This window comes from Gymnoscopelus braueri, assembly GCF_963280865.1.
Source record: "Gymnoscopelus braueri genome assembly, chromosome: 10".
Taxonomy (NCBI): Eukaryota; Metazoa; Chordata; class Actinopteri; order Myctophiformes; family Myctophidae; genus Gymnoscopelus; species Gymnoscopelus braueri.
Genome location: NC_137611.1, coordinates 42,910,301 through 42,922,734, shown reverse-complemented (window position 1 = coordinate 42,922,734; position 12,434 = coordinate 42,910,301). Strand labels below are relative to the sequence as shown.

Below are 12,434 nucleotides of genomic sequence, written 5' to 3'. Positions count from 1 at the left end.
CTTGAAGGGGTTCCAAAAGGCCCCTTACGGGTGTGTAACTCTGAGAGTGTACAAATGGAACCAAATGGACCCGTAAGGGTCCATTTGGTTCCATTTGTACACTCTCAGAGTTATGGGGGTCCTTGAAATCAAAAAGTTTGAGAACCATTATGCTACAATAAATGTAACAGAGCCTTCATTAGAATCATTGGTAACACCTGTGAAGGAAGTAAGGAAGAGCCCAATTTCTTTCCAATATGGCTGCTGTGAATAGAGCCTAATTGGCATAACGACTAAACTAGCTGGAGAGAAAAAGAGAAAAAAAAACGTTTTGTCTTTTGTGTTCCCGCAGGGCCAGGCCATGTCCCACACCGTCACCTCCCAGTACAGCTCTGGCCAGGTGGAGGGTCTGAGGGCGGCCACCCCGTACGTGGTCCAGGTGCGAGCTCGCACCGTGGCCGGGTACGGACGCTACAGCACTCCCATGGACTTCACCACCAGCCTGCATAGTAAGGCTATAGCTCATCTCTACTCCTATACTCGAATGGCTCCTTCTGTACAGCAGTGTTTTTGGGTCACGGATCCATTTTTACGGGTTGTGAGTAAATAGCTCCCTTTTTTTTAACCCATTAAGACCGGGAACACGTCATTTTTTGATTTTTTTGGCTATTCAAAAATAGCAGATATACAAGCTCATAGCGCGGCACCGAGTGCCGCGCCATGAGCTTGTAGATCTACTATTTTGGAAAAATTGTGAATATTTGTGGCAAAATCTTGGATTATATATTTTTTTTACATTTGTAAAATATTTAGTTCCAGGAACCTCCAGAAGCAAAATTTTGAGTTACAAATCTCCGCAAAAAAAGAAGAAAAAAAATCAAATATTTGCACAACTTTTCATGATTTTTCAAAAATAGCAGATCTACAAGCTCATGTGCCGCGCTATGCTTGTATATTTGCTATTGTTGAAGCCCAACGAAATAAAAGAATGAAACACAGATGCGTTCCTGGTCTTAAAGAGTTAAGTGTCCTATATTACATTTATGTATATATATATATGGCATATTACAGCATTTTGTATATACCTTGTATAAAATATTCAAAGTATTTTTGAAATAGGGCTTACGTTATTAATTCACAATGTAATTGTGTCTCTTTTGGACCTCGAGCTGAAAAAGTTTGGGAACCAGTGTTTTAGAGTCTGTTGTCAATTATCTGGGTAGTTACATTTTTCCACACAGATGTTGAACATAGCTCTCGTGGCTGCTTTCGCGATTCAATTTGTAAAAAAAAAAATGTTTACATCCTCTATGCTTCTTCGTACGACAATTAGCGAAAATAGAAGATATACAAGCGAGCTATTTTTGTTATTTTGTCATTTGTAAAAAGAATATATATATATATATATATATATATATATATATATATATATATATATATATATATATATATATATATATGTATATATTGCCGCCAGAGTTAATGTTGTTTGTATTACATTGTGATATCATCAAACATAAATATCAAACACATTTAACTCAGTCTGAGCCGGAAACGGCGATAAAACTTATCCTCATTTTCCCTCCCATCCCCCCCTGGCAAATCAAATCAAACCCTGGCTGCTTTGATGGTTGGATATGAAGCATGCAAAATACAAGCATGCATCTTAACAATGTTTTCCTTTCTACATGACGACGGATATGCAGGGTTGCCAGTTCCGCTTATTATAATTTACCCGCAAGATTTTATTTGAAAATATAGCCAATCTACAAGCTCACAACGCGTCGCATCGCGACGCGTTGTGAGCTTGTAGATCTGCTATTTTCAAATAGCTGAGGATTATGTTAAAGTGCTCATGTGGCCCATAGTCGCTTCTTTTGGGCTGGTTTTCCTAGGCCTGGTTGCTTGTTTCTCTCACAGAATCTGGCAACACTGCGGATATGTAAGTTTTCCTGCTGTCTGTGACGACGTCATTAAACTGTGTGTGTCTGCGTCTTTATTCCAGGTGACCCTCAGAGATCGGTCCAGGATCAGCTGCCTCTCATCGTGGGTTCGGCGTCGGCGGGGCTGGTGGTCATCGTGGCCTTGGTGGTCATAGCCGTCATCTGCCTCAAGTGAGCCTCTCGTTTTATTAACCCATTGGCCTGAGGTTTCGATTCTACAAAATGTCTTCTAAATACTAACAGTTTTTTGAAAAAAAAAATTATGTTGCTATGTCAGTGGTTCTCAAACTTTTTCATGTCAAGGACCCCCAAAATGATATGTATTTGGCCGCGGACCCCCATCTCAAAATATTTTGTTCCAGGGACCCCCCAGAAGCAAAGATTTGAGTTCGAAATGTTTGGTTGAAGAAAATGGGTTACAAAAATCGCGGGATAAAAAAATAAAAAAATAAAAAAAATGTTTGGTTTAAAAAATACATATTCAAAGATTTGCACACAATTTCTCGATTTTTCAAAAATAGTAGATCTCACTCGGTGCCGCGCTATGAGCTTGTATATCGGCTATTTTTGAATAGCCAAAGTGTAAAATAATGCTTTTCAGCTAAAATGACACAGATGCGTTCCAGGTCTTAATGGGTTAACTCGCACCTTGGACGTAATGTTTCGCTCACTCTCAACAAAATGACATCCACTTAAAGCCTATATACGTTGTTGTGTGTCTAATACAACAATCTACGAGCTAATAACGCGTTGCATTGCGATTTTTTTGCTGAACGTTCACCCGTTTTTGACAAATGTTCGCCTATCGTGACATGTCCCAGAATTTGGAACGCCAGCAATCAGCAGCAGTAATAGTAGTATTGCTGGAACAAATTATCATATAATTGTACAGCCTTCTGTTGTCAGTTAACTTGGATATTATTGAAGTCAAGGGCACAGTTTGAAGACTATTAACTGTGAACGTGATTTGGTTTTGTGTGTGTTTTTTTTTAGGAAACAACGCACCGGCTCGGAACTGGAGTACACAGAGAAATTGCAGCAATACAGTAAGTGTGCGTGTGCGTGTGTGTGCGTGTGCGTGTGTTTGTGTGTGTGTGTGTGTGTGTGTGTGTGTGTGTGTGTGTGTGTGTGTGTGTGTGTGTGTGTGTGTGTGTGTGTGTGTGTGTGTGTGTGTGTGTGTGGCTAGGGTTAAAAATGACCAAAAATATTGCCGTCCTAAAATGTTGATGTAAAAGTATAGTAATATGAACGTGTGTGTGTGTGTGCATGTGTGTGACAGATTTTCAAAGAGATATTAGAGTATCATAAACCTAAGCCCAGTCCATGTCTATGCTTTGGGAATCCGTTGTCGAAAGAATGTCAACGAACCAGTGAACCGGTGAAACACACCTACAGTATACTACTGCATATCTAGTGGCACTTGAGTCTTTATGCTACTGTAGCCTGTGATTTCCTCTCTTTTGTACTGTGCACAGTAGCTTTATTATAAAAACAAAAGTGATTCATTGTACAGCACTTTGGTCAACTTTACACCACTGACAACAACTTCAGTTGTTGTCAGTGGTGTAAAGTACAGTAACTGTACTGTACTTAAGTACAATTTTGAGGTACTTTTATTATACTGGAATATTTCCAATTGTCTATACTTTTACCTCTACTCCACTACATCTCAGAGGCAAATGTTATACTTTTACTCGACTACAATTATTTGAAAGCTTTAGTTACTAGTTACTTTGCATATTTATTTTATTACATTACAAAACATACATTAAGCACTTCAGCCCTATGTTATACCTTGGCTATTTGAAAATAGCAGATCTACAAGCTCACAACCCGTCGCATCGCGACTCGTTGTGAGCTTGTAGATCTGCTATTTTAAAACATTTTTGTACTTTTACTTTTGGTACTTTAAGTACATTTTGATGCCAATGCTTTTGTACTTTTACTCAAGTAGCCTACATTTAGTATTGGTACTTTTACTTAAGTAAAGAATTTGAGTACTTTTTCCACCACTGGTTGTTTGAATGTGCTCTACAAATAACTTGACTCGACTGTGCGCGCTCCACCGCCTACCTACCCCTACCCGCACGCGTCACCTGCTGCTATCGCCACCTGTGCGCTGCTCTGTGGATAATTTTCTGTTTGTTTTGCGCTGTGATTATGGTGCCGGAATGACATTGTTGACAATCAAAGAGACGTGAACCAAAATCCAAAAGAAGTTAACGAGCCTAAAAGTTGTACCCTACGCCTTCAGAACTATATCCCACAGTGTTGACGACTTCTCAAAACTTTTGTTGAAAGTCTCAAACAATGAAAATACAGCTAAAGTTTTCGGTTTGACTTAATAACCCCCCATGGGGTTGGTGCCAGGCATATGCTGAGTGACTTGCCGAAGGGGGCGCATGACGCAACTCTGTGCCAAGGGCTCGACTCTGTAACCAAAGCTCAAGTCAGCGAATTTATACACCAGAGTAGCTGTCGGTTTTACACCCACGTTGTGCTTTCACTGCTTAACTTCTTTAGCCCTTTAAGACCGGGTGTCAGATCTATGTGTCATTTTTTGATTTCTTTGGCTATTCAAAAATAGCTACAATTTTTTTTGAAAATTTGTGAACATTTGTGCAAATATTTCAATATATATATATATTTTTTTTAAAGCAATAATTTAAAACTCAAATCTTTGCTTCTGGGGATTCTACAAATGTCTCCTAAATCCTAACAGTTTTCTGAAAAAAACCCATGTTGCTATAATATCAGTGGTTCTCAAACTTTTTTCATGTCAAGGACCCCCAAAATGATATGTATTCGGCCGCGGGCTCCCATCTGAAAATATTTTGTTCAAGGGACCCCCAGAAGCAAAGATTTGAGTTAAAAATGTATATATATATATTCAAAGATTTGCACACATTTTCACGATTCTTTTTCAAAAATAGCAGATCTACAAGCTCATTCAAAAATCAAGCTCATTCAAAAATCAAGCTCATAGCGCGGCACTCGGTGCCGCGCTATGAGCTTGATTTTTGAATAGCCCAAAGAAATCTAAAAGTGACACACATATGCGTTCCCGGTCTTAATGGGTTAAACCATTTAGACTTGGGCGCAGTGGTAAAGTTATAGCTGCCCACCACCACCGCAGGGTCCAAGGGTTCGTATCCACCGCGGTGCAACCGGCTTTGTCGAGCTTCTATGCAAACACAATTCACAGGGAGAGATTTTGATGCTTTTGTGTGACACTGTAGTAGGATCAAGTAGGGCGTTGATTTTACGGAAAAAAAACTCAAAAAGTTAGAATATGGAGTTAACCCAGTAAGACCTGGAACGCATCTGTGTCATTTTTTGATTTGAGCAAAAAAAAAAATCATTATTTTACACTTTAGCTATTCAAAAATAGCAGATCTACAACCTACGAGCTTGTATATCTGTTTTTTTTTTTATCGTGAAAATGTTTGCACATTTTTTAATATATGTATATTTTTAAAGCGAACATTTTTAGCTCAAATCTTTGCTTCTGGGGGGTCCCTGGAACAACATATTTTGATATGGGGGGTCCCTGGAACAACATATTTTGGGATGGGGGGTCCGTGGCCAAATAGGGATGTCAGGGGGCAAGTGGTTAAAGTTAGTCAGGTTGAAAATCTACCTATCTGTGTATGAACATGTGAATGTGCTGTGTGCTGTTTTCTATACGTGCACAAACCTATCTGTGTGTGTATGTGCACGAGACCATGTGTGTATGTTTGCGTATGTGCACGTGCGCGCGTGCGCGTGTGTGCGTGCGTGTGTGTGTGTGTGTCGTGTGTGTGTTAGTGTGTGAAGCACCTGATTCATTGAATTAGTCTAATCAGCTGACCGAGGCAGGAAACGGCATCTGCTGGATGGAACTCATGGTCCAGTCAAATTAGTAGATTACCAGGAAAAACAACAAGCCTTCAAATCCGTTCCCACGGAAAGCACTCACATCCTCCTCAAGTCATGTTGAAGTTTGTCTCACTGATAAGTAACTAAGTACATTTACTCAAGTACTGTACTTAATCCATTAAGACCTGAGGCGTGGATTCCAAAAATATATATGTTCAAAGATTTGCTCAAATTTTCACGATTTTTCAAAAATAGCAGATCTACAAGCTCATTGCGCGCCACGATGTGACACACTATGAGCTTGTAGATCTGCAATGTTTGAACAGGCAAAGTATGAAATAATGGTTAAAGCTTTCCCGGATTGAATGGGTTGTTAAAGTACAATTTTGAGGTACATTTACTTGTGTATTTCCATTTTTCAGTACTTTACACTTCTACTCCACTACATCCCAGAGGCAAATATTGTACTCTTTATTCCAATACAATTATTCCACCACTTTATTGATAACTTAATTATTCTTCATGGAACAGTTTTCTGTCAACATAGTTTTGCTCAGCGGGTTGGCATGACCTAGCACCGTCACGTCCAGCTGACTTGTACGCAAACAAACGCAAACAAACAAAACAACTGTGACAGTTTCTCTGTAGGCACGTCTGTGGTTAATAATTACTACTTTAAACACACTTGTTATTCAATTATGTCATATTTAAAAATGCTTCATAATATTACAGCATGACCTTAACCCTTTAAGACCGGGAACGCCTCTGTGTGTCATTTTAAGATTTATTTGGCTACTCAAAAATAGCAGATCTACAAGCTCATAGCCGCGCTATGAGCTTGTGGATCTGCTATTTTGTTTTTAAATCGTGAAAATGTGTGCAAATCTTTGAATATCTTCTTTTTCTGTAGCGCACATTTTTAACTCTGTTACAACTTCTGGGAGAGTCCCTAGAACAAAATATTTTTAGATGGGGGTCCGCGGCCAAAATTCATATAATTTTGGGGGTCCTTGGCATGAAAACATTTGAGAACCACTGATTATAGCAACATATATATATATATTTTTTTAAAAACTAGGATTTAGAAGACATTTGTAGAATCCCCCCAGAAGCAAAGATTTTAGTTACAAATGTTTGCTTTAAAAATATATATATATTCAAAGATTTGCTAAAATTTTCACGATTTTTCAAAAATAGCAGATCTACAAGCTCATAGCGCGGCACTCGGTGCCGTGCTATGAGCTTGTAGATCTGCTATTTTTGAATAGCCCAAAGATGCCTTCCCGGCCTCAAAGGGTTAAATGTGACCAATGTGAGAAACATCCAGGTTTATTCTCTACTGTATGTGAAGATGTTTCTATTTATTTTTGTGTGTGAGTTTTGTACACTTGTACAGTAAAGGCTAAATGCTGCAAGTCCTTCATGATTCTCCTCGCCATTTGTTTTTCCTCGACCACAAATGTACGGGATGGGATTTAGATAGCATACGTTGTTTAGACAGATGCTAGGTTCATTGTTTACCTGGCTGGTATCCTTGTTTTCTTGAGGCACTATACACTGTTTTCTCTTTGCATTCTATTTATGTGATTAACTACCTTATCGAGCGTCTCGCTAAATGCCTAAATTGAAAATTCTCTCCGTCTCCAGTTTCTCCGGGGGTGAAAGTGTACATCGACCCGTTCACGTACGAGGACCCCAACGAAGCTGTCCACGAGTTTGCCAAAGAGATCGACATCTCCTGTGTGAAGATAGAGGAAGTTATCGGCGCAGGTAAAACCAAGGCACAATGTTTCTCCTCAATAACGAAAAGCAAAGCATGATTCCATCTTTTATTCCCTTTATAAATCCCTTAAATCTCTTGTGACCAGAGAGAAGGAACATAGTATCTCTGCAATGGTAGAAAGTAAACTAAGTATTTTCACCCAAGTACTGTACTTAAGTACAATTTTGAGATACCGTTACTTTATTTGAGTAGCTCCATTGTTCAATACTTCTACACCACATCTCAGAAGCAAATATTGTACTTTTTTTTTTAACTCCACTACATTTATTTGACAGCTTTAGTTACTTAACAGATTTAGATTATTACAAAACATACATTAACCACTCAAGCCCGATTTTATACTTGGGTTATTTGAAAATAGCTGATTTTGTAGATCAGTTTTTACTAATGTTGAAAGATTTGAGTACTTTTACTTTCGTACTTAAAGTGTTGATACCAATAGTTTTATACTGTTACTCAAGTCAAATTTTGAACACTGGCCTTTTGCCTGTAACAGAGTATTTGTATATATCGTCTCTGTCGGGTGGAAACCACATATGTACAAGACTGTTACCTTTCAGGATTCAAATGAAAGAGCATCCAAAGTAGCAGATCTACAAGCTATTTGCTACTGTTGATACATACGCTGTACAGTGGTGTAAAGTAACTAAGTACATTTACTCAAGTACTGTACTTACGTAAAATGTTGAGGTACTTTTACTTTACCGGAGTATTTCCAATTGTCTATACTTTTACTTCTACTCCACTACATCTCAGAGGCAAATATTGTACTTTTACTCCACTACAATTATTTGAAAACTTTAGTTACTTTGCAGATATAAATTATTACATTATAAAACATACATTAACCACTTTAGCCCTGTTTTATACCTAGGCTATTTGAAAATAGCAGATCTACAAGCTCACAACGTGTCGCATCACGACGTGTTGTGAGCTTGTAGATCAGCTATTTTCAAACATTTTTTACTTTTACTTTTGGTACTTTAAGTACATTTTGATACCAATACTTTTGTAAGTAAATTTGGAATTCAGGACTTTTACTTGTAACACAGTACTTCTACATTGCAGTATTGATACTTTTACTTAAGTAAAACATTTGAATACTTTTTCCACCACTGACGCTGTAGTATGATCTAGTAGGGCGTTCATTTACCAAAAAAAACACAACACGTTTTTTTTTAGTGTTTATATGGAGATGAGAGATTTCTGCCCGACAGCAACGATTATCGTGGTGTTGCTACTTTTCTACTCAAGTATCTTGAGTTCTTCTTCTGCCACTGTATAGCTGTGAGCCGTGGGGTGGTGGTGGTGGAGGTGAAAGTCTCTTCTCTCTCCTCTGCTTCTCTGGGCTTTGTTTTGTCTCCGGGAGCATGTCGTGTCCTAAGTTCACCTCCAAATGACAGTCTGTTCCCACTGTCCGACCTCCCCCTCCCCCCCCCCACCTCTCTCTCTCTCTCTCTCTCTCTCTCTCTCTCGCTCTCTCTCTCTCTCTCTCTCTCTCTACTCCTCATAAACACACTCTCACTCAAAGGCACCAGACGCAAAGCCCTCAAGTTCCTCACTCCTCCTCCCCTCTCTCCTTCTCCTTCTCCTTCTCCTCCTCCCCCCTCCTCCACCACCGCCCCGAGGTCGCAGCCACTCGATCCAGGACGGCGTCTCCCCCCTCTCTCCCCAGCGTCTTAGACCCTGTGAGGTCCCTGTCTGTCCTCCAATCCTGTCTCTCTCTCTCTCTCTCTCTCTCTCTCTCTCTCTCTCTCTCTCTCTCTCTCTCTTTCCCAGCGTCTTAGACCTGCCGTGAGGTCCCTGTCTCTCCTCTCTCTCCTGTCTCTGTCTCCTCCTCCCCCGTTTGCTTTGCCTTTAGTTCATTTTCCCCTCAGTTCCCAGTAGGGCTGCTGCAACTATCCATTGTTTACTTATAGCGATTATTCTATGGATTACTTTTTTTGATTAAGCAGTTAATCAAGAAGCTTTTTTTTTTCTTTCTTTCTTTCTTCTTCATTTTTTTTACATTTTCATATATCAATGAATCGATTAACCACTTATTGTATACTTTGCGATGTGCAAAAAAAGTTGTATTAAATTACCGATTATCGTATTTTTTTCCCGTTGTAGAAAATGGTTAAATCGATCAGTTCGAAGTGTTGCAGCCCTATAGCTCCCACCACCACACTCCAGAATGCTCACTTTCTCCTCCGTACCGTCCAGTAATATTCCCTCTCCCTCACTCCCCCCCCCCACACCTTCTCCTCCACCACCCCCCGACCCCATCCTCCACCCCCCCCTCCCTTTTGTTCACTCCCCCCCCCCCCCCGTACATCACCAACCCCACCCACATCCCACACCACCAGGTGAGTTCGGCGAGGTGTGCCGCGGCCGCCTCAAGCAGCCCGGGCGCCGCGAGGCCGTGGTGGCCATCAAGACGCTGAAGGCGGGCTACACGGAGCGCCAGCGGCGCGACTTCCTGGCCGAGGCGTCCATCATGGGCCAGTTCGACCACCCCAACGTCATCCGCCTGGAGGGCGTGCTGACGCGCAGCTGCCCCGTCCTCATCATCACCGAGTTCATGGAGAACGGCGCGCTCGACTCCTTCCTGAGGGTAAGAGACCTGCCGTGACACACCGATGCGCCCCGTGTTCTTGAATAGGCTCTATGCACAGCAGCCATATTGTGAAGACATTCACAGGTGTTACCAATGATACTAATGAAGGCTCTGTTCCATTCTGGTCAAACAGAGTCAGGGTGCGGATAGTGTGCATGTTGGCTCACTGGAAACACTCTGCAGTGGGTCTAAAGTTGGGGTCCAGGGACCCTCATGGTTCCTTTAGGGGGTTCCAAATGGCCCCTTAACGGGTGTGTAACTCTGAGAGTGTACAAATGGGTCCATTTGGTTCCATTTGTACACTCTCAGAGTTATGGGGGTCGTGGAAACCACTATGCTACACTAAATGGAACAGAGCCTTCATTAGTATCATTGGTAACACCTGTGAAGGAAGTGATAATATGGCTGCTGTGCATAGAGCCTATCGTTGTTCACTATTTGTGTACGCCACTGCACTGTTAGTAACAAGCTACTGTATAATGCAGGATTATTAAGTGGTTGATCTGACTGATTGATTTAGTCGATTACAAAAATCGAACCGCGCGCTGTTTGGATCGATGAATACACACAAAACACAAGCATACGCACACACACTTCTGCAACTTTTGTTAATTGTTTGCCATTTTTGACCCTAACCCATTGGAGCAAAATCCCAGACTCCCCCCCTCCCCCCCAACTTCAGAAAGACATGAAGTTGTCCCCCTCCATGACCAGTGGTGGAAAAAGTATTAAAATGTACTTGAGTAAAAGTACAAAAGTATTGGTATCCAAATGTACTTAAAGTACCAAAAGTAAAAGTACTAAAATGTTTGAAAATAGCAGATCTACAAGCTCACAACGCGTCGCAGAGCTTGCAGATCCGCTATTTTCAAATAGCCGAGGTATAAAATAGGGATAAAGTGGTTAATGTATGTTTTATAATATAATCATTTATATCCGCAAAGTAACTAGTAACTAAAGTTTTCAAATAATTGTAGTGGAGTAAAAGTAAAATATTTGCCTCTGAGATGTAGTGGAGTAGAAGTAAAAGTATAGACAATTGGAAATACTCCAGTAAAGTAAAAGTACCTCAAAATTGTACTTAAGTACTGTGGTACTTGAGTAAATGTACTTAGTTACTTTCCACCACTGTCCGTGACTTATTTCAAAAATACGCTTTGAAACGTAACATGTATATTTAAGAGAAGCCGACTCTGCTTTTGAAGCCATTCACACATAAACACAACACTTTTTTTTGTGTGGGGGGGGGGGTCTTTTTTTTAAGCCTTTATTGATAGTGAAGTGACGTTACAGACAGGAAACGGGGGAGAGAGAGATGGGGAGTGACGCGCAGCAACGGCCGTCAGGTTCGGGGCTCGAACCCACGACGTGCTGTCAAGCTACAGGAGCACTTTTTGAAGGTTTTGTTTATGCGCATCTGTTTGGGAACCGAACTCTTGGCCCGGTGAGAGTTGAGTCTTCACTCAGCTCGTTGTTGTGACAGAGATGGATAGCGTTTAAAAAAAAAGGTAACCTGACTGTCTTTACCACCTCAAGTGATTTAACTTGTCCCCTGCCAGATTCATAGTTAGATCTTAGTCAGAAAAAACAGCTGCCAAAAGAATCCATAGGGCATACATCATCATCAACATCACTTGTTATCAACAGTGCTGCTAACTGCGGGAGTGTAACCCATTAAGACCTGGAACGCATCAGTGTCACTTTTTGATTTGAGCTAAAAAAGCATTATTTTACACTTTGGCTATTCAAAAATATCAGATCTACCAGCTCATACGAGCTTGTAGATCTGATATTTTTGAAAAATCGTGAAAATTTGTGCAAATCTTTGAATATATATATTTTGAAAGCGAACATTTGTAACTCAAATCTTTGCTACTGGGGCGTCCCTGTAACAAAATATTTTGAGATGGGGGGTCCGCGGCCAAAATTCATATCATTTTGGGTGGTCCTTGACATGACAAAAGTTTGAGAACCACTGATTATACTGTAGCAACAATTTGAGTTACAAGTGTTCACGCTCAAATTTTCACGATTTTTCAAAAATAGCAGATCTACAAGCGCTATTTTCGAATAGCCCAAAGAAATCTAAAAAAGACACAGATTCTTTCCCGGTCTTAAGGGGTTAATGAGTGAAGTTCAGCGAACGTGAACGGATATAAACACAAACAGTGGAGCAAAAAAAAAAACAGAGACAGAAATATATTGAGCGAGGAATATTTTGTTCTTCAATAAAACTTTGCACGGCTTTACAGTCTGAGTCACCGACACCGAG

General features: G+C 40.5%; 1 protein-coding gene across 1 annotated transcript in view; it reads left to right on the top strand.

Annotated features, from left to right (window-relative positions):
- The window catches only part of ephb3a (eph receptor B3a), a 96,721-nt gene that overhangs the window by 48,848 nt on the left and 35,439 nt on the right, over positions 1 to 12,434 (top strand). Inside the window, exons 7-11 of the mRNA XM_080440676.1 lie at positions 332 to 488; positions 1,985 to 2,093; positions 2,916 to 2,968; positions 7,428 to 7,550; positions 9,819 to 10,159. Coding sequence (XP_080296802.1) covers positions 332 to 488; positions 1,985 to 2,093; positions 2,916 to 2,968; positions 7,428 to 7,550; positions 9,819 to 10,159 — 783 coding nt within the window. The remainder of the gene's footprint in view (positions 1 to 331; positions 489 to 1,984; positions 2,094 to 2,915; positions 2,969 to 7,427; positions 7,551 to 9,818; positions 10,160 to 12,434) is intronic.